The 23017-nt window shown below is 47.1% G+C and overlaps 2 protein-coding genes across 2 annotated transcripts in view; both read left to right on the top strand.

Moving 5' to 3' along the window:
* Positions 1-23017, top strand: part of LOC134854483 (uncharacterized) — a 562741-nt gene that overhangs the window by 258684 nt on the left and 281040 nt on the right. The gene's annotated exons all lie outside the window — the stretch shown is intronic.
* Positions 5465-7966, top strand: LOC134854685 (uncharacterized). Its single transcript, XM_063871041.1, has 4 exons — positions 5465-5701; positions 5867-6290; positions 6675-6937; positions 7937-7966. The coding sequence occupies exons 1-4, from the start codon at positions 5465-5467 to the stop codon at positions 7964-7966; spliced, it is 954 nt and encodes a 317-aa protein (XP_063727111.1).

Raw genomic sequence — 23017 nt, 5'->3', positions numbered from 1 at the left:
CACCAAGCTCTCGGAGTCAACCGAGAGAGGAGAGAGGTCAAGAAGGACTCTGAAAAAGCCGAAGTCAAACGAAGACGAGTCAGACGGCTGCATTGATACTTGGATAGAGGTGATGAAGTTGCACTTTGAAGAGGAAAATCTCTCAAAAAAACAGGAATGCAGAGCACTGACAAGCAACCTGGAGGGTACCGCCCTGAATTGTGCAATGGCGAAAAGGGCAAATGAACGAGACAGTGCTCGCAAGATATTTGACATCCTGCTGACTCGTTTCGGCTTTGGAGTACAAGGGCATCAAGCTATGGTGAAGTTCGAGAAGAGGCGTCAAAGAGATGACGAATCCATAGACAAGTTTTTGGACGATCTTGAATTAGTTAGGAGGAGAAACAAACCCGATGAGAGAATTTCCGAACGCAACTTAGCGATTGCCTCGAAGTTCATGGATGGAGTGAAGAGTGAAGAGTTAAAAACAATGCTAGCCACACACTTCACCCTGTCGCTTGACCAGGTACCACGCCCGATGATTTGCGTATGAAGTCGCGTGAGTACTTGCTCATAAAACCGAGGGCGCAAAATCGTTACAGCAATTATGGCAACTACAGCGGAACAAACACTGGCGCGTACTCCAGTTGGTACAAACCTCGCGACGACATGGATAGGAGGAGGTCCTGTGCAAATTGTGGCTCGATGGACCACCATGTTTCCGCATGTTCTGCTTACAAACAGAACATGAAGGCGATAGGCCACTTTCTCGACGAAGTTGATGCGACCGACGAGGACCACCAAGAGTTTGTTAGAGGGCTCATTATGAAGTATGGACCGAGGTGCTTCTTCTGTAATTTGGAGGGACACTTCAAGTCAGACTGCACTCAATTTTGGGATGCAGTGGCGGACGCGAAACATCCCCGCCATGAAGAGGCGCTTTCGGGCTTCAAAGCCAGTCGAGCACGTCTGATGAACGAGGCTGAATCTCGAAGAAAAGAGACGACACCGAGCACTTTTACAACTAAGAAGGTGAAGACCATGCCTGACGAGGTGGTAGCCTCGAGCTTGGAGGCAGGGTCGGCCGGCCCGCTCAAGGTGGATTATGGTTTGGCAGCAAGGACAGCGTTGCAGAATGTCCAACAGGAGCTAGCCACGAAAGAAATTGAGCAATGCTAAGGTCGGAAGTGGAGAGCACAGATCTTCGGAAAAAAGTTGACATTTTGAGTAAAACACTGAAAGAGGGCACACAGGAACCCAGAAAGCAGGGATTAAAACTGAACGTCATATCGGGTAGAACTTTCGGCATGACGAAAGAAGCGACGAAGATAATGTCCATTATCTCAGTCGCAGGACACCAGGTGGTCAAGAACTTGAGTGAACCGTCCGAGATTACGCTGGTCCACCTGGACATTTATGCAGACTACCTGAGGGAGAAGGATCCCAAGCTGGACACCAGGGCGGTGCGAGCGCTGCTCACGACAGGAGGTCCGAGGCTGATGAGAGTGGATGGACATTACATCGAGGTCCATGGCCCATATCCGATTCTGATGAATGTGGACAGCATCAATATCTACACAAAAGCTCACGTATCTGATGCGAGTGATCACGTAGGCCGGATATACATTGGCCAAGAAGAGCTGAAGGTGCGAAGAATCGAACACAATGCCATGCTTGAACAAGATGCAGACCACATAGGTTGCGAAGCCGATCTGGCAGCACATGTGCTAGATGTTCAGGGCAGACAACTTTCAGTGAAAGGACTGTTAGACACGGGTGCAGTGGCCAGTGTCATGCCAGTCAAAACCTGGACTGACATGGGCTTTGAAAGGTCGGATCTTATACCGACAAACATCAGACTTGCAGCTGCCAATCAGGGAGCAATATATGTGACAGGACGGACCCCGACCATATCACTGCAGCTTGGGGGAAGACATCTTTGGATGAGCTTCCTGGTGGTGGAAATTTTGGACGAATCCGATCAATTCATCCTGGGAAGGGACTTCGTACGCAACTTTGATGTCACGATCGACCTCAATGACGGGTTGATCAGGATCAAAGATCCGGAGAGAAAGTATGAAAAGAAACCTCTTAATAAGATCTTAATTAACCAGGCTAAGGTGCCAATTTTTCTAGATCGAAAAGTGAGATTGAAGCCAAACCAAGCCGTGGTAGCGACGTTTAGGATGAGGAATCTAAATGAACTCAGTAATGAAAGACAGGTGTGCCTGGTACTAAATCCAAACACTAAGAGCTCGGCTATTTTAGGAAGAAGCTTCTAACTCACTCAGAGCGGACTGTGTGTGAGTGTGTTGTTGAACACAGAAGCAACATCAGTGACAATACAGAGGGGAAAGAAGCTTGGCTACGCATTGCCTCTGAACACAGACTTTCAGAGTGTGGAGAACTTGAAAAAGTTTGATGTAATTTAGTAATTAAATGTCCCTTGCATGCGAATCAAGAATGTATGTTGAAGAGAGTAAATGAATTGAAATCTTCTAAGAAATTGTTTTCAATGAAGTCGGAAACAGATGATGGGTTGTCTAGTTGTTCGAATTTTCCCGAGAGACCGACAGAATCAGAGTTAGCAGCGGATAAACCGGTACTACCTGAGATAGAACATTTGAAGGGTAAAATATCAGACGAGGAACTAGATTCGCTCAGGGCGGTGCTATGTCGGAACGCCGACGTTTTTTCGAGACATAAGGCCGACATAGGTTGCTGTAATTTTGTAGAACACGAAATTGAGATAGTAGAGGGCTCAGTAATTCACAGCGAAGGGGCGAGGAGAATGACCCCTCATAAGTCGGAAGCGTGCAGGAAGGAGATCGAGATGTTAAAGGAGTACGACATAATCGAGCCGTCAAAGTCCCCGTGGGCTTGTGGCGTGGTCATGGCCAAAAAGAAAGGGGGGCAACTCAGGTTTTGTTGTGATTTCCGTTATCTGAACGCAGTGACTTTAAAAGACGCATACCCGATTCCCCGCATCGATGAGAGCCTATCCAAGCTGGGAGACGCGAGGTTCTTCACGACGTTAGATTTGGGCTCGGCGTTCTGGCAAGTGCCACTCCGAAAGCAAGATCGTGAAAAAACGGGCTCCGTGTGCGTGCGAGCTGGGATTGTTCCAGTGGAAGAGGATGCTGTTCGGGTTGTGCAACGCGACGGCCTTATTCCAGCGACTGATGGCCCAGGCACTCACGAGTGTGACGAAGAAATACGGGAATCTCATCATGTGTTACGTCGATGATGTCGTGATCGCAACGCCAACCCTAGAGGACCACATAGGATGAGGTGTTTACTTGCTTGAAGTAGGCGGGATTGAAGTGTAAACCCTCGAAGTGTGAAAACCTCAGAGACTCCATAAAGTATCTAGGCCGCCTGGTGGATAAGCATGGAGTGAGACCAGATCCCGAAGCGGTCGAAGCGGTTTTGACCTGGAAAGCAACCAAGACAGATACACAACTGATGAGTTTTTTGGGGTTCGCTAACTATTATCGGGAGTTCGTCAAGGGATACGCCGATAAGATATACCCCATGCAACAGTTGATGAGAAACAAAGACAAAAAGTTAACTTGGACTGATGAGGCACAAGTTTCATTTGAAAACATTAAACGTGAACTTTGCGAGGCACCAGTCCTCGGCATGCCAACAGAGAAGGGGCTGTTTGTGTTAGAGACGGATGCATCAGTGGTTGCAATATCAGGCATACTTCACCAGGAGCAAGAGTGGAACGGGAGAACGGTTCTCCGTCCAATAACCTACGGAAGTAAGGTCATGAGCGATACCGAGATGAAGTATGGCGCACCAAAAGAGGAAATGTTCGCGGTGATGACTTTCGTGGAAAAATACAGGGCCTACTTGGGGAGTGCTCCCTTCAAGTTGCGTGTGGATAGTCGTGCCCTTTCCTGGCTGAAAACCTTTTCGATGGACCAAAGTTATATTGGTTAATGGATCGTGCGCCTGGATGGATACAACATGATCATACAGCACCGTACCCGTGACAAGCATCAGAATGCTGATAGCCTCAGTAAGAAGACAGAATTCTATGAGCGCCTCGAAGAGAAGCAGGCTAACTAAGCGGAGATCAAAGACGGGTTTTCATTCCTAGAGAAGGAGACCTACGACAAACTACCACTCACTTAGTGGCTGGATAAGTCAGAGCACCCTATACCAGGGCACCCTGAACTTCCAGTGGAAAAGGCCCTTGAGATAAAGGTTTTAGCCAGGGGTGAACCCGTTCCGCTGAATCTGCTAGTCCGATCCAATCTGGTACAGCAGGAGCTTACCAGGCTGGGTATAAACAGCATAGCTCTGTTAAATAGGACGGTGAACGTGGCGCTGGATAGGGAGGTCGATAGGCATGATCGTGAATGAATGGAAACGATGCAGCGATTGACCGTCACTGAGAAAACGGAGAAGAGGCCAGTGATCATTCGCGGTCGCGATGTGGAACGGGATTGTCGGTCGATAGTGAACCAGCTGGTGACCTCAATGCCGCAGGATGTCTTGTTGAGGACTTCGTTCACAGAACGTGGGAAATTGACCCCGGTCCAAGTCACTGAAGAAGTCAGGGTCAAGTCGAAATCCAGCTTCACGAGAAAAGTACATTTCACAGATGCAGAAGCAGAATACGAGCCGAGCTCAGATTGCTCTTCCAGGGACGAAACAATGTCCGGGGAGTCGGACACCTTCGGGCCCGTGTAGGACGATTTGTCCGGGGAGAGGTTGATGAGACCACCTAGAGACAGAATTTTGTCCGGGGAGTCGAGAAACATCACAGACAGAGTGGAACGTGATGGTGTGGAATCATTCGGCTCAAGTGATGACTCGGGGCCTCAGTCCTGGGACAACACATCTGAGACTACTTCCATTTCTGATGTATCGGAGATTGCGATTCATTCCTTGTTGGTGAACTGGAAGCAGCGCGGGCTGGACAGGGAAATGCATCACGATCCGGACAGAGACAGGTACACCTCCGATGAGGAGGGCACCGTGGTGGATAATGCTGCTGATGAGATCGAGCTGATAGCAGTTTCGAAACTTCCAACCAGATAACTGCCACATGGTACGGTCGTCCGTACCAATCTGGAGCCAACTGTGCAGGAAGCAACGCCTTTGAAGAAGATACGGTGCGTCAAGTTGATGGACGCTGCCCATGCTCCGGAGACAATTAAACGTGATAAAGACGTATCTGAAAGCCAGATACCGGCTGTCGGACCTCCTAAGGGCTCAACCAAATGACAGAAGGACGAGCAATCTGAAAAAATGGATCGAGAATGGAGCAACTGACGAAGGAGATTTGGAAGAAGACAGCTATTAGATCTTAAAGCAGTTCTACCTGAAAAGAAAAGATTTGTTGTACCTGAACAAAGACGGAATCGTAGCCTGTAAACGTAAAAAGGAGGACAAGGAGCTTTACAAGTACAATTTAATAGTGTTACCACAATTATACCAGACCAAATTGCTCTTTCGTTCACATGACCAAATGGGCCATCAAGGAGTGGACAAAGTGTACAACATGATACAGGAACGATTCGAATGGCCTGGCTTGAAGAAGGCGTGTGAAAAATGGATCTCTGCGTGCTTGTCATGTCAACAGGCGAAAGACCCCAGGAAACTAAGATTCCCTCTGCAGTCAAAATATTCATCGGGATTCAATGAAGTAGTGCAAATTGATCACCAGAAGATATGCATGACAGCCACGGGCTACAATCAGGTGCTGGTAATGATTGATCATTTTACGAAATATGCAGAGGCAGCACCCTGCATGACAGCATCAGCGGAAGAAACATGCGATCACTTGATAAATGTGTGGATAGCGAGGCACGGCTGCCCCATCTCATTCTAATCGGACAATAGCAAAGCGTTCGTGGGTGATCTCACGAAGGAGTTAATGAAAAGGTCGCAGGTAGCACAGGCCCATTCGACCACTCATCACCCGCCAACGAATGGCCTATTCGAGAGGCAAAATCGCACGCTGGTATCCATGTTGAGAGTTTATTGCTCACGCTACATGGATGACTGGGATAGACACTTGCCGCAAGTGATGGGTGCTTACAACAGCACAGAGCATTCCACCATGGGAAAAAGTCCGCATATGATGCTAACGAGTCACGAAAAAGCGCTTCAGTTGACGTTTTTCTACCCTGAAAATGAAGAGAAGAGAACAGCACCGCAAACGTACGTACGAGATGTCATTAGAATACAGCAGGACCTCAATGACTTATGCAGGAGGAACACGCAACAGGCGCAAATTAGACAAAAAAGGAGGTTTGATAAAAGGACTGGCGATGCAAAAGCCTACTCAGTTGGCGATTACGTCTGGGTTTTATTAAAATGGCGTGGCCCATTTCACTCAAATTATTTAAAAAAATGGCGCGGCCCATTTCAAATAACAGAAGTGCACCAAGGAGGTCGGTTTTATTGACTGAGCACAGGAAGAGCAGCTTATTACGAAAACATCAAACCGCACAATGCCTCATCAGAGGACTGATGTATCCCAGCGGACATGCAAGAGAGAGACTATTTGATAGTGGATCCTGCTTGTAACGTGAATGAAAGAGGTACTCGCGACAAAAACGACGGAAATCAGGTGATGGATAATTGCGATCTACCACTGGACCTAGAGTTGACCGAGCGAGTAGAGGTGGATGACGAAACTCTACCTTATGCCGAAGAGGACTGGGACTGCCCAGAACAGACTGAAATTGACAAAGGAATACAACCTGACTTTCCTCTCACCATGGAGACACGCCAGAGCAAGACGGGAAGGGATAAGAAGAAGTACAAACCGTATGGCGAGGATTTCGTCATAGACAGGATAGTTTTAAGTGATATGATGGAGTCGCTGAAGGGACTAGATGAAGTAGCGGTGGCAAGAGAGATCGACTTGGTGAATGACATGGATCAAGATTGGATAGACGATCGCTCTGAACCAGAAGTAGAGTTCGAACCAGAGGTGGATCAGACTCATGAGCAAGAATTAACGAACTTGCGAGTGCTCGAATGGCTCCACGATCTGCCGACAGATCCTAAAGAGACAATCTTGACGATTCAGGAGGTCGATAAAGACGGCATCAAATACGTCAGCCATGACAATACCGAATCCAACTGGGTCGCTCCAGATGGCCCTCTACGCGTTCCGCAATCCAACCTCGATCTGCTCGACTTTGGGCGATCAACGGGGACGTCGATGGATATTTTTGTCCGGGGAGTGGGGGTAGGACTCACCCACACCAAAAACTTGATCATTAAAAAATTAAAATTGGCAAGAGAAACCGGAGAACTGAAGACGGAGGGCGAGAACGCTAAAAAACCACCTTTTGGACAAATTTCTGAATCTTATTTTGACCTACCGAACCATTATTCAAACAATATCGTCATAACAGACAGCGATTTCATACTCACGGAACGTACATGCGCTATAGCGATAACCGCGGACGTAAGCTTCAACACAGTACTAGCGGCTGACTTCAAAAGAGAGTATAAGAATATCGAGTTTTTATGGAAACAGAGGCCTGATGTGGGAGGGATGATAGCGCTGCCCCTGTTGTATCACAGATACCAGGGAAAAATTTGTGTTTCCTGGTTACTAAGGCCACTGATAGGCAACACGTAGATCCAGAGAGCTTGGTATTGGCCTTGACTCGACTTAGGGATTTTCTGGTTGAGAGAGGAGTAACCTCTCTCTCGTTACCAGTCTATGATCCCAATAGGGGAAAGCTACATCCGAGAGAATTGTACGCCCTTGTACACGTGATATTTTCAGAAACTGACATAGAGGTTTACTTACATAAAAATTACTATCTGAGCATATGCTAGGAGTTGCATTCGGCGATAAGTGGTTTTTATTAAGTCCACTTTATAGAGATTAGGATTGAGTTAGGTTAGCTACTAGGGATTATGTTCTTTGGTAATAATGTAGATATAAGATGTTTATATGTTATGTTATTGTTAGGGTATGTTTTACGTGATGTTTGTGTCCTGAAAGACCTGGAACACTCCAGGTAGTGAAGGTGACAGCACTCATTCGTGTTACCTCGATAAGGTTGAAGGTGGACGATCCACCTTGGTGATAAGTTTTAAATCATCAACGAAGAAAAATTTCAATGAATCGTTTCAAAAAAAAAAGATGTGACTGATGTTTTATCCTGAAAATGGGACCGCAAGAAATGATGGTTTTAAGTAGTGACTTGCTTTTTAGATCTTGATTAAGCAAATCTTGTTTATTGAACCCAACAAACCGGAAAGAAATCGACGAAGAAAATCAACACGATAGAAATGGGCGACACGAATGAATTAATGGAATTTCTCTCAGCGAGTCTAGGAGGGACTCTAGACGAGATCTATCAGAGGCTGATTGATTGTGACTTTACACGAGAAGACCCGGGATTGGCAATGTTTGTGGTCGCGCTCCTCAACGCGTTGGGACGAGAGGGTCGAGGGAATCGCCTCACGGAAGTGGTGTTGATGCTGGCCTTCGGTGAGTCCGGGACCGCCGAGAGAGGTCGAAATCGATTGATGAGATGGCGCCGAGGAGAAATGCCTGGACACGACTTGGCTCGTGAGCCGGGACTAGGCGAGCAGAGGGATCACCGGCTAGGTGAGATGCCCCTACCTATTCAGCCTGCGCAGCCGCGCATCGGAGTTAAAAGACTACGTGATGGGAGGGGCCCGTCACACTCAGTAGACTCTCCAACAGCTGCTCCTCCTCTCAAGAGAGTGAAGGTGAGCGAGATCGAGATACAGACCTCGGAGACGATCGAGACCTTGGAAAAGAGAGAAAGGGATCAGAACGAGCTGTGTGCCAAGCTGCAGGAGTACAGGGCAATATCTCGAGAAAGGGACGAATGGAAGAAGAAGTTTGAAGACCTGCAAATAGCTTACAAGGACGAGGAGATAAAACATCTGAAGGAACTATGTATGGCGAGGGTGAGTCGAGTGTCACCGGAGGTTCTGGCTACGATGAACTCCTCGGAGGCATCCAGGGACACACGTCCCAGGACGAGGGCACAGGAGCTGTGCGCACCGAGAGAGCCCGAGGCTCCTCAGCAGACATCACAGTCTGCTCCCAACCCGAGAAATACGATACCGGACCCCTCGGACACCTATCTCGCTCCTCAGTTCCAGGAGTTGTTCCATCAGGTAGCCAGAGCAGCTATGAACGAGATCAATAGGACCACTAGCCGGACGCTGGGTAGGGTCGTCCCTTCCCAACGCTTTGATCGTTCTTCGAGCAGCTCAGAGAGAACACCCCGAACTGTAGTACCAGCAGGGACCGCGCATGACGGGACGGTTCAGAAATCTCGCATGGTTGATATTAGAAAGAATCTAACGGTTCGTGCAAGTGGCCACGGAGCATCCTCATGCTTGTTTGAATGGCATGGGCTGGAACCCTGCCATAAGCAACCAGGCAATTCCCTCAGCGAGTCGCCATTTGGTTATAGGGGACAGTTTAGTGAGGGATCTAAACGAGATCTTTGTCAACGGGCAGACTACTGTCCTATCTTTTGGAGGCGCTTCCGTGGCTCAAGTCATCAAAATGTAGAGTTCCAGGGAGAGGATCACTTAGACACGTTGGTGATAATGCCTGGGTCTAATGATGTTTCGAGGGCCCCTGTAACTCCAGAGAGCAATTGGGAACCCCTACTGGTCTGCCTTCTGAATGAGCTGAAGGAGAAGTACAGACCCAGACTCGTGGTTCTATGCACGATACCACAGAACCCGGAGGTGGGCACGCCGGTTGCGGATTTTATGAATGGTAACGTGACCCGGTGAAACGAGATGACTCGCAGTCTGGTGCGGAGCAACCCCAGTGAGCTGCGACTCATGGATCTGGAAAACATGCTGTGCATGATCGATCACCTCGCACTCACCAGGGATGGCATACATTTCAACACCCAGCAAGGGAGGCTCTGGATAAACGACGTGTTCCAGACGCAGTTGAGGGAAATGGAGCAAGAATTGAGGACAACTAGCTCACTGGCTCGGACCAGTTCGACTGGAGGAGGTAGAGTGGGGGTAACGTGCCAGAATCACTCGCCAATCGCCTCGGGCCCCTGCCAAGGGAAACGGGTGCAGCTGCTCCCGTCACACCAAGCTCAGATGTGAGAGCGAGGTTGGGGACTGCCCCTCCTCCCAGAACTCAACCGTTGGAGATCCGACTTGGCAGATCGGTTGATCAGAACCGGATTAGCTCCCAGACCGTGTCTAGGAGGAATGACACGCCTGCTGCAGCAACTCCTGCTTCGACAACAGGAAATCGACGAGCGCCGTGCCGACGGAGGGAGTTGAACCAAACAGTGTGCTGCTTTGGAACCGTCCAGATCCCAGCGGTTGGGGACAATATAAGACAGACATGTCGGCGAAGTTGAACATGAACACACTGACGTGCCGGGAGGATGCAAGGAAGATGATCGGTTTAGAGGGTCCCACAGTGTCGCGATTGTATCGAATACCGGGCGTGGATTGGTTGTTAGCGGGACAGGAACAGTTCAGCTCGCCCGACTACGCTCAGGTTCGTGGACCTTAATGGATTGCCTCAGGAAATACCACTGGACACTTGAAGACACGATCTCTCACGGAAGTCCGTCGGAGAGCCAGAGAACTGACACCAACTGCTACGAAGGGTAAGTTTCTGGCAGAGAATACGCCTAACAACAAGCATCACAAGATGTACAGGCAGTTCGCTAAACCATACGGCCAGGAGCCTGGTGAATATTCGAGAGACTATCCCCGAGCGACCTCGGTGGAATGAGACGACAAGAGATATGTAGGACTGATGGCACCAGTCGGTAACAGCCTTTTTGCCGCCTATGATCCCTTGGATATGAAGGCTGCCAAATATCTGATAGTGGCCAGTTCGGATTACCTCTACACGCCCGTTCTCTCTTTTGGCCCGATGTGATTTTCTTGACGGCCCCTAAGTTGGACTGGGGACAATCAGCAGGCATGATGATAACTGTGCGAAGGGTAGTCAGCATGGAGCCGCAGGTGATAGTGGTTGCAGGCTCGAATGACCACCTGCAGAGTATAGGGTTGTTGTCTCGTCTTACGGATGGGTCGATCCCGAGCAATGAGGTCATAGGAGAGGCTATAATGACATTGTTCTCACCCATGGCTGACGTAGAAGCATCAGTACGACAACGCTTCACTCAGAATGTGGTGAAGGTTGTCTTTGTGTTATCACCGGGGTACGCCACATTGCCAGAACCCCTTCAGTTTGTGTACACAATGGTCAAAACGATAGCAGAGCGAAGATTCAGCCCGATTCATAATACCCGCGCCAAATAGAACGGTGGACCCCAACAACTACTACCCATCCGGATCCGAGCTTCCTGCCATTTGGGCTGACATTTCTAATGCCATACAGGGATTCAAGGATCGTAGCACAACTCGGTTGGTGCTGGATGAAGTCCTGGGGTTGGAGATGTCCAACTTCGCCAGATTACTGAAATTGAGGCCAGGTGTAGATAACGATCACTTGTTAGTACAACAGGTGGCTGATTATCTCTGGTTCAGACAATTAGATCACGCGGAGAATGAGCAGGGGAGGACGGTTAGAAAAAATATGACATCGGCGGAAGAGGATCTCATGGCGTTCGCTTTGCGTACGAAGCCACACACCAACGCATGGTTGTACTTGTCAACGAGATTGTGTACCTTGGGAGAAGACGCGTTCAAGCATGCACCGGCGGTAATCAAGGAGATACACGCGTATCTGAAGAACTTACTTAACGAGAGGGAGTTAGCCGGGGGCATGATGTTGCAATTGATGCAGGACGTGAACACGATGTCATTGGACAAATTCCAAGCCGTTATTTTGGCCACGAGGGCACAATACGAGCGATCAGACGCTATCTTGGGTTGAATGGGAGTGGGATGGACGCCATCCTTCTTGTCAACATGCTACCCGAGGGCATCCCGGAACCTGATCGCGAGCTTTGTCAAGGATATCCGGAAGCTGTCGAGTGGCCTGATATTAGCCTTGTATGTGACATTTGGTCACGAGAATTTCGTGAAGTGACCTTCGAATCTCTTCACCCAAGCTTTGACAGACCTGAGATTGGACGGGCTCCTCACCCTGATCGCTATGACGTATGGTCGGTTGGGCGATCTGCTCGTGCTATTGCGCTACCCAGAACAACTTCAGGGAACGAGTCGTGAATTCAACGCGCAGTTGGAAACTGCCTCGCTCAAAAATATAAAGGACTGGAGGATCCTCTTGCCCCAATATCTCCTGCAACAGAACAGGAGCATCACAGGAGAGGATAAGGTGGCGACGGATGCGGGTGAATGTAAGCAGTACTGTGGCATGCCCTTGCTGACGGATCTGGCTGTCATGATGCGGATCGATCCGCTGGCTTTGATTCATGGACTACGGGAGTTCGTCACGGTGGTTTATGGATCCGTGATGTCATTTGCGTTCCCCGATGTACAAGTAAAGGCATACAGGAACTCGGTGTTGTATGTAAACCTAGTTTCGGTAGTGGATTGCTCCGTGCTGAATTGGGTGGAACAGAAGGAGCTAAGAGGGTTAGCCAGCGACGATAGGCTATTTGCAAGAATAGCAGAGCCGGGTTGGGTGTTGATGGACTTCAACAACAACTTTAAGTGCCGAATGGGCCGCGAGGACCTTTCCCATGTCCAGTTCAATCCGAAGTTTTGGAATCTGCGACCAGTGGTGAAGGATTCAGGAGAGGCAATGAGGGTCCCACTTTTGCCAGAGGCCTACGCACACGTGAAAGAGAACCAGCAAGCGTGGCTTTCCGGGTCCAGGCCGCTGCAGGACCAATGCCCTCGATACCCGCCGATAATGAGGATGTTGTTGGAGTCACATCGCCTGCCATTGCCCCTCGCATTGGAGCGGCTCGTGATGCAGAAAAAAGAATGCTGAAATGGAGTGGAGGGATGGAGCCGCGGTTCATCAGCTGGAACGCTGCAGCCATGCACACATTTGATTTCATTTTCCTCGATGCCTGGAGCCGAAAGAAAATCAAGGCACCCCCTTCCAGGAGACCAGAGGTCTCGACTGAGGTGTGGAATGATGTGTATGCACCTGCAGATGATCTGTCAAGGTTGAAGTGGTCAGGAGAAGTGAAGGTAGTAATCCTGGAAGTGGCAAAAGAGTGCAGAGGAGGCACGTACATAACGGTAGACGATCTGGCGCCACATGGCGAGGAGTCGGTTGAATTTCTAGTGGACGAGGAGTTGTTCTATAACGCAGGGGACCTGACCGTACCGGCGCAGTCGGATTCGGGCATGGATATGCGACAGGGCCCTTCGGGACCTAAGCCAAAACCTGATGCGAACGACGACGAGCTGATGGACCAGGACGAAGATCACATGGAGGGAAAGGGAGAGAAACCGTATGGAGAGGACTATGGAGAGGACTTAGGGGCGTTGGAGAGAGACTTGCTGGAATACCAGTTTAGTGAAGGCGACGACGAGGAAGTCTACAAAAGAGGCGCCGGCCAGCTTATCCCCAGTGGAACCAATAAGTCTGGCAATGGACTACCGGAGGAGGGACCTACAAAAACTGCTCCATGAGTCACCAAGGAGGAGGAAGATTGAGGAGAATATGAGGGTGTCTTTCCTGAGCACGCTACCGGAAGAGGAGTGGGAAAGATACCAGAGTGAACTTGAACGTGAGACGGGAGTAACCTGGAACCCAGTGACTTTCATGGAGAGGATATGGGACGTGATACGCAGATACGGGACGCAGTCCATAATGAAGGTGGGATTAAACCAACCCATCATGCGCGAGGTTCTAGAGAAAATAATGAACTCCGTAGAGTCTGATGTTCTGACCGAGTCAGTTACAGAGGACAGTGCCGATGATCAGCAGATCACGAGAAAGTTACCCGTCAGACGAGCTAAAAAAAAGGGCTGAAGCGGTTGAAGGGAAAGACAGGAAGCAGAGCCGTGAACCAGAAAGTGGTGAAGTCAAAAGCCAGCACAGTGGTGGCCTCCTTGGCAGGAGTAGCTCATTCAGGCGAAAGTGGGCAAGGAGATGGTGCGATGCTGGCCGGGGGAGAAAAAGAGAACCTGATACCCCGTATGATATTGGCAGGTTTGACCACAACGGCCACGAGGTCAAAGAAAAAGCACGGACTCTGGCGGATACTAAGTTGGAAATGGAGGTCATCAGTCAGTGTGGAACTGGAGGATTTGATGATTATAAGACCTCGCGAACCAACATGGCCCGGATGAAGCTGGAGGGACAACTCGACGTGGTCGAGTATAGTCGAATCACTGTGGCAGACTCAGTCCACATAGGGGATCCGGCAGGGGGTTATGTGGAGATGATGAAGGTGAGGAATTCTGCGAGAGGGCACCTGATGGCTTGGAACGAGAAGCAAGCCATGCAGGAGTATCTGAGGGAGCTGACGGAGAACTCCAACTTGAACAGGAAAGAATACGGCACGGTGATGTCCTCGGAGGCAAACGAAATCGGCCTGGAAAGACTGCTTGAGATCTCTTGGAGTGTGGCCCTCCAAAGATACTTTGACGAGACGATGCATGCGCCGGCGACGGTGGCAGCATACCTGGCTTATCCATGTACAAGAACTGACTTGCAAGTACGATTGGCCTGGTGCTTGATGGGAATCAAGAAGGCGGAATATGAAGCCAACAACGACTCGAAATCAAAGGAACAGGAACTGGAGTTGATGGAAGCCCTGCGAACGTTGTTTTCTAGAGACGATTCTGCGATAGCCTGGGCTAAGCGTAAGGATGCCCTTTGCTTCTTAAGGTTCGTGGTGGATCGTATCCCTAATCCTGTATTGGGAGAATGCATAAAAACCATTCGGCATGGGGAAGTTGATGGCCTGGAGCTATATCAGGACATGCCGCTGGCCATATCAAACAAGGAGTCGGACGGTATGGAGAGCTATCGCAGGTTGGAAGAAGTGAGAAGGTATTCCAACAAGGAGTTGAAAGTGAGCCGGGAATTAATTGAAGCAGTCAGGGGACAGAAAGACTATGCAACATTGGGGAAGTTGAAGTCGTTCCAATATGTGTCCCGCATACCGTGTATGGCATATAATCCCTTCGTGAATGAGGAAGCCAGGGAAGCGTACTTCGACTATGAACAAATTATAGTACTCGATTTCTGGTTAGAGCGAGTCAAGGAAACTGGCATGTTGATGGTGGAACAACCCAAGCTGGGTTTTGTTTTGGAGGAACGAGTGGTCGAACTCTCGGTTCCCGAGCTGAAGGGGCAAGTGAGTTTTGATTGTGGTTCTTGGGACGGTCCCTTGAAAACCAGCCTTGTAACCATGTGGGAACTCATGAAGCCTTCTTGGTGTCCACATCCAAACGCCGGTTCAATCTGGGATATGACGGCGCATATTACGTTGGACTTGGATGATGACGCGAGTTTGCACGATCTGGCCATGATACACCATCTGCTGACCAGAAGAGTAACGAAGCAGAAGAGCAACCCATCCACGGAACCATCCGAGGGAAGTACATCGAGTGACTGGCTGAGACCGGGCACCTGTCTAGCTCACAATAGTGGAATGGACGGACATGTATGCAACTCGGATTAGTGCTTGATTACGCTGAGCGAGCAGCATCGCCAATTGGCACAACTGTATGGGAGGTTGAGCATGTCAGATAAGAGTGGAATGGAGTTGATTGCGGACTGTCATGGAGTAACGGAAGTAAACTTGATCACTGCCTTGGGATTTTGCAGCATGACGAGCTCGATAGAATCACTGGAACACCTAGAGCGTGCCCATGAGCTAGTGACGTCCCTCAGTGTGGAAGTATTCCCTGGAGCACTACAGACAGAGCAGAAGATCGGAGGCTGGCGAGAAGCTCTGGAAAATGAAATGAATTTGAAGGATAGTGAGGCCTATCATAGACCTGCTGACTCGAGATATCTGGTGGTTTCGAGCTCTGCACCATATTGCAATAGTAAATACCCTACGCACATGGTGGTGATGGGTGTTGGTCGACCAACTCTCCCCTGTGCCAAAGTGCGTGAGGCTGGCCAGAATGTCGGAAAGGTCGTATGATTTATTGGCAAAGATCATTCGGGCCGTCCCGAAGAGATCTGAAGGCGAGTTGAAAGACGTAGTGGGTGAAGAGTTCATGAGATTGAACGAGGATAATGTGAGTGAATTCCAGAAGCAGAAAGCGAGTGGAGCGTTACCCACTAAATTCCCCACCATAGAAGAAAAGGACGAGGTGCTTAGAATAATGATGGAAGTGGAACCGTTGCTGGGAGCCTCAGGGTATCGGACCCGAAGGAACATACTAATGACCCATGGGGAGTATCCTTGCCACTGCCTGGCGCAGACGTTGTGGTACCCCAAACGCAGGAATCTAGTATTAGTGTGGGACATGGAGGAGTTGTACTCCACGGGGTTGCCCGATCAAAATCAACAAGTGTCGATCGTGGTGGTGAGTGCCATGCTGGCGGTGAGATGGTTAGTGAGGCCTATCATAGACCTGCTGACTCGAGATATCTGGTGGTTTCGAGCTCTGCACCATATTGCAATAGTAAATACCCTACGCACATGGTGGTGATGGGTGTTGGTCGACCAACTCTCCCCTGTGCCAAAGTGCGTGAGGCTGGCCAGAATGTCGGAAAGGTCGTATGATTTATTGGCAAAGATCATTCGGGCCGTCCCGAAGAGATCTGAAGGCGAGTTGAAAGACGTAGTGGGTGAAGAGTTCATGAGATTGAACGAGGATAATGTGAGTGAATTCCAGAAGCAGAAAGCGAGTGGAGCGTTACCCACTAAATTCCCCAAACGCGGGTACCCCAAACGCAGGAATCTAGTATTAGTGTGGGACATGGAGGAGTTGTACTCCACGGGGTTGCCCGATCAAAATCAACAAGTGTCGATCGTGGTGGTGAGTGCCATGCTGGCGGTGAGATGGTTAGTGAGGCCTATCATAGACCTGCTGACTCGAGATATCTGGTGGTTTCGAGCTCTGCACCATATTGCAATAGTAAATACCCTACGCACATGGTGGTGATGGGTGTTGTTCGACCAACTCTCCCCTGTGCCAAAGTGCGTGAGGCTGGCCAGAATGTCGGAAAGGTCGTATGATTTATTGGCAAAGATCATTCGCGCCGTCCCGAAGAGATCTGAAGGCGAGTTGAAAGACGTAGTGGGTGAAGAGTTCATGAGATTGAACGAGGATAATGTGAGTGAATTCCAGAAGCAGAAAGCGAGTGGAGCGTTACCCACTAAATTCCCCACCATAGAAGAAAAGGACGAGGTGCTTAGACTAATGATGGAAGTGGAACCGTTGCTGGGAGCCTCAGGGTATCGGACCCGAAGGAACATACTAATGACCCATGGGGAGTATCCTTGCCACTGCCTGGCGCAGACGTTGTGGTACCCCAAACGCAGGAATCTAGTATTAGTGTGGGACATGGAGGAGTTGTACTCCCCGGGGTTGCCCGATCAAAATCAACAAGTGTCGATCGTGGTGGTGAGTGCCATGCTGGCGGTGAGATGGTTAGAAGCCAACGCGGGCACAAGTGAGCAGGAGACGGCCGTGCCGACAGCTGAGCAGCTAAGCAACGTAAAGATGAACCGCAACTTAGATCTTTTCAGAACCACCTGCAAGTCTCTGAGAATACCCAAAGCCATTGAAAGAATTTTTTCAAGGCAAAGATTGATGCCTTGGTTCCATGCAGTGATGACATCATGGATGTATGAACGCGCGAAGCGTCATATGTCTAGCAACACGGAAGCCTATCAATCTTTCCAGCTTGATATAGGACCGGGAGCCTATAAAAGAGCATTCTTAACGCACCGAAACGCTGTTACCACGGCGGTGAAGCGAAAAGCTGGAGCACCTTGTGTGACTGAAAATGAAAAGAGAGAGGTCTTACAAGCTGACCTAGAACGGAATGTGAGCCTGTGTCTTCACAACAGCTTTTGCAGGAATCGTGAGCAAAAGGTGAAAGTGGACTTGCTACCTTGTTGCAAACCGAGGTTGTTGGATCAGGAGAGTTGGGGGACAGCCCGCAACTCCATGGACATGTTGGAAAAAGTTCTAGACGACAGTGAAACTGAAGATCAGGATGGAGAAGCAATGGAATGAGGAAGGTGGAATAAAGAGGAGAAGTGAAGACGTAAACAAGAAAGGGAGAGAAGGAGAAAAACTTGATTGTCTTTGTGTGCTAAAACTTAAACTAATCAACCAAGTTTGATAAACTGCTAAACTTTTTGTTTTGATTAAGTTTGGTCAGACCAGACTTTGAAAATTGTTGCAATTGTTGAAATTGTTGAAAGAAAATTTTAGTTGTGCTACTTCTGTATATATATAGAACATAGGTGAGTATATTTATCTATTTAAACACGACTGATGTTTTTAACCTGTGTAAGACACGTGTTCACTGTGTGGCGACCTGGTAAGTTTGGGTAAGCTCGCTCGAAGAGGGCGAGTAACTCAATAACTTTCCCAGCCACAGAGTTTCTTAGTTTTAATATCAAAGAGGACCGCATAAATCACTGATTATACTTGGTGAGTGACATTAAGTTAATTTTAATGGGTGCGTGAGCAAAAAATGGGTGCGTGGGTGCAAGAGCGAAAAAAAATTTTATGACAAGATGACGTAAGTAGTCAGAAAAGAAATTTTATCTAGGACACTCCTCACGGTGCAAATTTTGTGAAAATGTTGAAAGGCAGTGAGATGTAGTGTGATGCCATTTGTGACACGTAGTGAGTTGAGGTGGAGTAGATAAATTTCATTTTCTAATGCGACTTGTAAGGTTGATTACCGGGAACTGGAACACTACTTGACGATAACCCGGTGTTATGCGATCAATAGGGACATTGATGGGGACTGTCTGGGAGTATGTGCCATTCTGTCAGATTGGCACAACGCAACCTTCCGGCGAAGCACGAATTAGCGAGAAAAGGCCTTACAACGAAAAAGTGCTGCGAAGGAGGGTAGAGATATTCTAGAATTTTCTATTTTCAAAATTTCGATTTACGAACGAGTATTTCTCAGAAATACAAAAAACGGCCATTTTGACTGAAAAAGTTGAGAAAATAAGAACAACAGCAAATATAGTGGAAAACAGTCACACGTTAACACAGAAAAACGAAGCCTCTCATCGTGACGATCAAGCACGATAAGACCCTTAACAGAAGAAGATAGTGGGAAAGGAGGCTTCGGTGGGGAAGTAGTGGAGAGCAGTATCCTCCCGTGCCGCGAATTGGGAGTGATAACGACGGTATCTCGAGGAAAACACGGAAGCGGAGGCTCGGTCCCCTAGAGACTGATATATGATGAAAGACTGTAGTAAAGTAATTTTTTAGCTACTCTGATGCCAAAGAACTTTGAATTGACACCGGTATGATTTGATATTTTAGAATATGAGTAGCTAGGAAGAGGAAAGGGTCAATCCATCTCCAATGGATTTAATATAGAACTGTCACCAAAAACATATTAAAATAGGGTATTCGAGCCGTGTTTTTAATAGCAGTCACGTAGTCTGAGGATCCGAGACTCAGCTATGTGGTTGTGTTTGCATGTAAACGAAAGCTTATCAAAAGTCGTTCGACTGATGGCCTAAAAATAGTAACTTTTTACTTAGCCCTAAACAGACCAGAAAATCATCTGGCAAGGTCGAGACGGTGAAAAACGAGGAGAATTAAGGTAACTGACGCCTGCCAGTTTTTAATAGCTACTTTTTCTACGCTCCGTGGCTGTGTAGTATTTGGGCGAATGTTACAACCCACTGATACGGGCACCATTCTAAATTTCAGCGGCTGCCCACCTTTGCAGTACAAAAGAAACGTTATTGAAGGGACTGTTCATAGAGTTTTCAGAAGTACCTCAACATGGAAGATTGTGACCAGGCATTGGAAAAAAATCGGAAGCAATGGATTGAAAATCAATACCCGAAAAAATGGTCTGACAGGGTACTGTTTGAAACTCCTAACAAGATCATTGAGGGAAAGAACAATTTGGAGGTGAAGGCATCAGAATCGAGAAAAGATAAATGGTTGAAGGACTCACCCCTCTTCTTACAATGCACTATCGAGGCAATCCAACTTAAGTGTTAGCTGCAAAGGTTCGGCTAAAATCCGGGGCACAAATAACTTTTAAAACAAGAAAATTGGAAACGTGCTTGCCATTCCTCAAAACTTCCTTTGCTCGTGAACTGAGATCCACAGTGGTGTACAAGCTTACATGTAGTGGATGTAACTCCATCTATGTCGACCAGACAGTCCGACATTTAGCCACGAGGGTCGATGAACACCGCAAAGGGGACTCCCCAGCAGTGCAACACTTTCTAGAATGTAATAAGGAGGTAGGCGGTACTGCTGAGCTGAAGTCAGAGATTATAGACCAAACAGCCAACACTCATAAGCTACTGACACTAGAGGCTTTGCATATTTGGAGGGAGAGGCCGAAGATCACCACACGCGATGAATTCAGGAGCCGGGAATTAACAGTAAAATTATAGACTATGTATAACATGGCTAAAAGTTAAAAAACTGACATGTCAGAATCAAAAATATTCCCAAATCAAAATTTTATAACCATGAAAGAACAAAAAACTAAAAAATGTCAGAAATTTGCTGGAAAATGATATTCATGATATGTAATTATATTATGTAATTATAGTTGTTTTAATTTGATTGGTTTAAAGTTTTATAGCCTTTTTAGACATGTTTCTCTTTTATGAGATCTTTGATAGTTTTGTAAATATTGTGAAAATTTTTAATCCTGATGCTGCACAAAATGTGCGAAAACGTTTGAATTAACATTTTAAATTTCTTATAATTTTGATCATTTGTTTAACTGATTTTATTAAATACTAGTTAAGCAACTAATCTGGAAACCTGAAATAATTTTTATTACACTTTACTGTAATAATGCGTAGACTTTTCTAGAGTAATTGAAGTGCCCTATCTTCTTCGCTAAAAATATTTTGTTACGTAGAAGATGTCCATCGTTAAGCTAATAAGACAGTTAATAAATGATTTACAGACGTTAAAACGTCGTAATAGACTAGCTTAAAGCTCGTAAAAGCTGTTTTTGTTTGCTCATTTTTATCCGTTCAAATTGAAATTTTCAGTTCTGAGAAATTGAAAATTGAGGAATTAAACTTTTTGTTTTGATTAAGTTTGGTCAGACCAGACTTTGAAAATTGTTGCAATTGTTGAAATTGTTGAAAGAAAATTTTAGTTGTGCTACTTATGTATATATATAGAACATAGGTGAGTATATTTATCTATTTAAACACGACTGATGTTTTTAACCTGTGTAAGACACGTGTTCACTGTGTGGCGACCTGGTAAGTTTGGGTAAGCTCGCTCGAAGAGGGCAAGTAACTCAATAACTTTCCCAGCCACAGAGTTTCTTAGTTTTAATATCAAAGAGGACCGCATAAATAACTGATTATACTTGGTGAGTGACATTAAGTTAATTTTAATGGGTGCGTGAGCAAAAAATGGGTGCGTGGGTGCAAGAGCGAAAAAAATTTTTATGACAAGATGACGTAAGTAGTCAGAAAAGAAATTTTATCTAGGACACTCCTCACGGTGCAAATTTTGTGAAAATGTTGAAAGGCAGTGAGATGTAGTGTGATGCCATTTGTGACACGTAGTGAGTTGAGGTGGAGTAGATAAATTTCATTTTCTAATGCGACTTGTAAGGTTGATTACCGGGAACTGGAACACTACTTGACGATAACCCGGTGTTATGCGATCAATAGGGACATTGATGGGGACTGTCTGGGAGTATGTGCCATTCTGTCAGATTGGCACAACGCAACCTTCCGGCGAAGCACGAATTAGCGAGAAAAGGCCTTACAACGAAAAAGTGCTGCGAAGGAGGGTAGAGATATTCTAGAATTTTCTATTTTCAAAATTTCGATTTACGAACGAGTATTTCTCAGAAATACAAAAAACGGCCATTTTGACTGAAAAAGTTGAGAAAATAAGAACAACAGCAAATATAGTGGAAAACAGTCGCACGTTAACACAGAAAAACGAAGCCTCTCATCGTGACGATCAAGCACGATAAGACCCTTAACAGAAGAAGATAGTGGGAAAGGAGGCTTCGGTGGGGAAGTAGTGGAGAGCAGTATCCTCCCGTGCCGCGAATTGGGAGTGATAACGACGGTATCTCGAGGAAAACACGGAAGCGGAGGCTCGGTCCCCTAGAGACTGATATATGATGAAAGACTGTAGTAAAGTAATTTTTTAGCTACTCTGATGCCAAAGAACTTTGAATTGACACCGGTATGATTTGATATTTTAGAATATGAGTAGCTAGGAAGAGGAAAGGGTCAATCCATCTCCAATGGATTTAATATAGAACTGTCACCAAAAACATTAAAATAGGGTATTCGAGCCGTGTTTTTAATAGCAGTCACGTAGTCTGAGGATCCGAGACTCAGCTATGTGGTTGTGTTTGCATGTAAACGAAAGCTGATCAAAAGTCGTTCGACTGATGGCCTAAAAATAGTAACTTTTTACTTAGCCCTAAACAGACCAGAAAATCATCTGGCAAGGTCGAGACGGTGAAAAACGAGGAGAATTAAGGTAACTGACGCCTGCCAGTATTTAATAGCTACTTTTTCTACGCTCCGTGGCTGTGTAGTATTTGGGCGAATGTTACAACCCACTGATACGGGCACCATTCTAAATTTCAGCGGCTGCCCACCTTTGCAGTACAAAAGAAACGTTATTGGAGGGACTGTTCATAGAGTTTTCAGAAGTACCTCAACATGGAAGATTGTGACCAGGCATTGGAAAAAAATCGGAAGCAATGGATTGAAAATCAATATCCGAAAAAATGGTCTGACAGGGTACTGTTTGAAACTCCTAACAAGATCATTGAGGGAAAGAACAATTTGGAGGTAAAGGCATCAGAATCGAGAAAAGATAAATGGTTGAAGGACTCACCCCTCTTCTTACAATGCACTATCGAGGCAATCCATCTTAAGTGTTAGCTGCAAAGGTTCGGCTAAAATCCGGGGTACAAATAACTTTTAAAACAAGAAAATTGGAAACGTGCTTGCCATTCCTCAAAACTTCCTTTGCT

This window comes from Symsagittifera roscoffensis, chromosome 9 (genome assembly GCF_963678635.1).
Source record: "Symsagittifera roscoffensis chromosome 9, txSymRosc1.1, whole genome shotgun sequence".
Lineage (NCBI taxonomy): Eukaryota > Metazoa > Xenacoelomorpha > Acoela > Convolutidae > Symsagittifera > Symsagittifera roscoffensis.
The sequence above is the reverse complement of the archived record's forward strand: the minus strand, read 5'-3'. Positions and strand labels throughout refer to the sequence as shown.

What these genes read in the sequence shown, in the direction of transcription:
- LOC134854685 (XM_063871041.1), top strand. Translation starts at nt 5,465, where the DNA reads ATGGGCCATCAAGGAGTGGACAAAGTGTACAACATGATACAGGAACGA. An exon ending in CGGGCTACAATCAGGTGCTG is followed by an intron (nt 5,702 to 5,866) that starts GTAATGATTGAT and finishes GATCTCACGAAG; the next exon opens with GAGTTAATGAAAAGGTCGCA. An exon ending in AAGTAGAGTTCGAACCAGAG is followed by an intron (nt 6,938 to 7,936) that starts GTGGATCAGACT and finishes TGTTATTGTTAG; the next exon opens with GGTATGTTTTACGTGATGTT.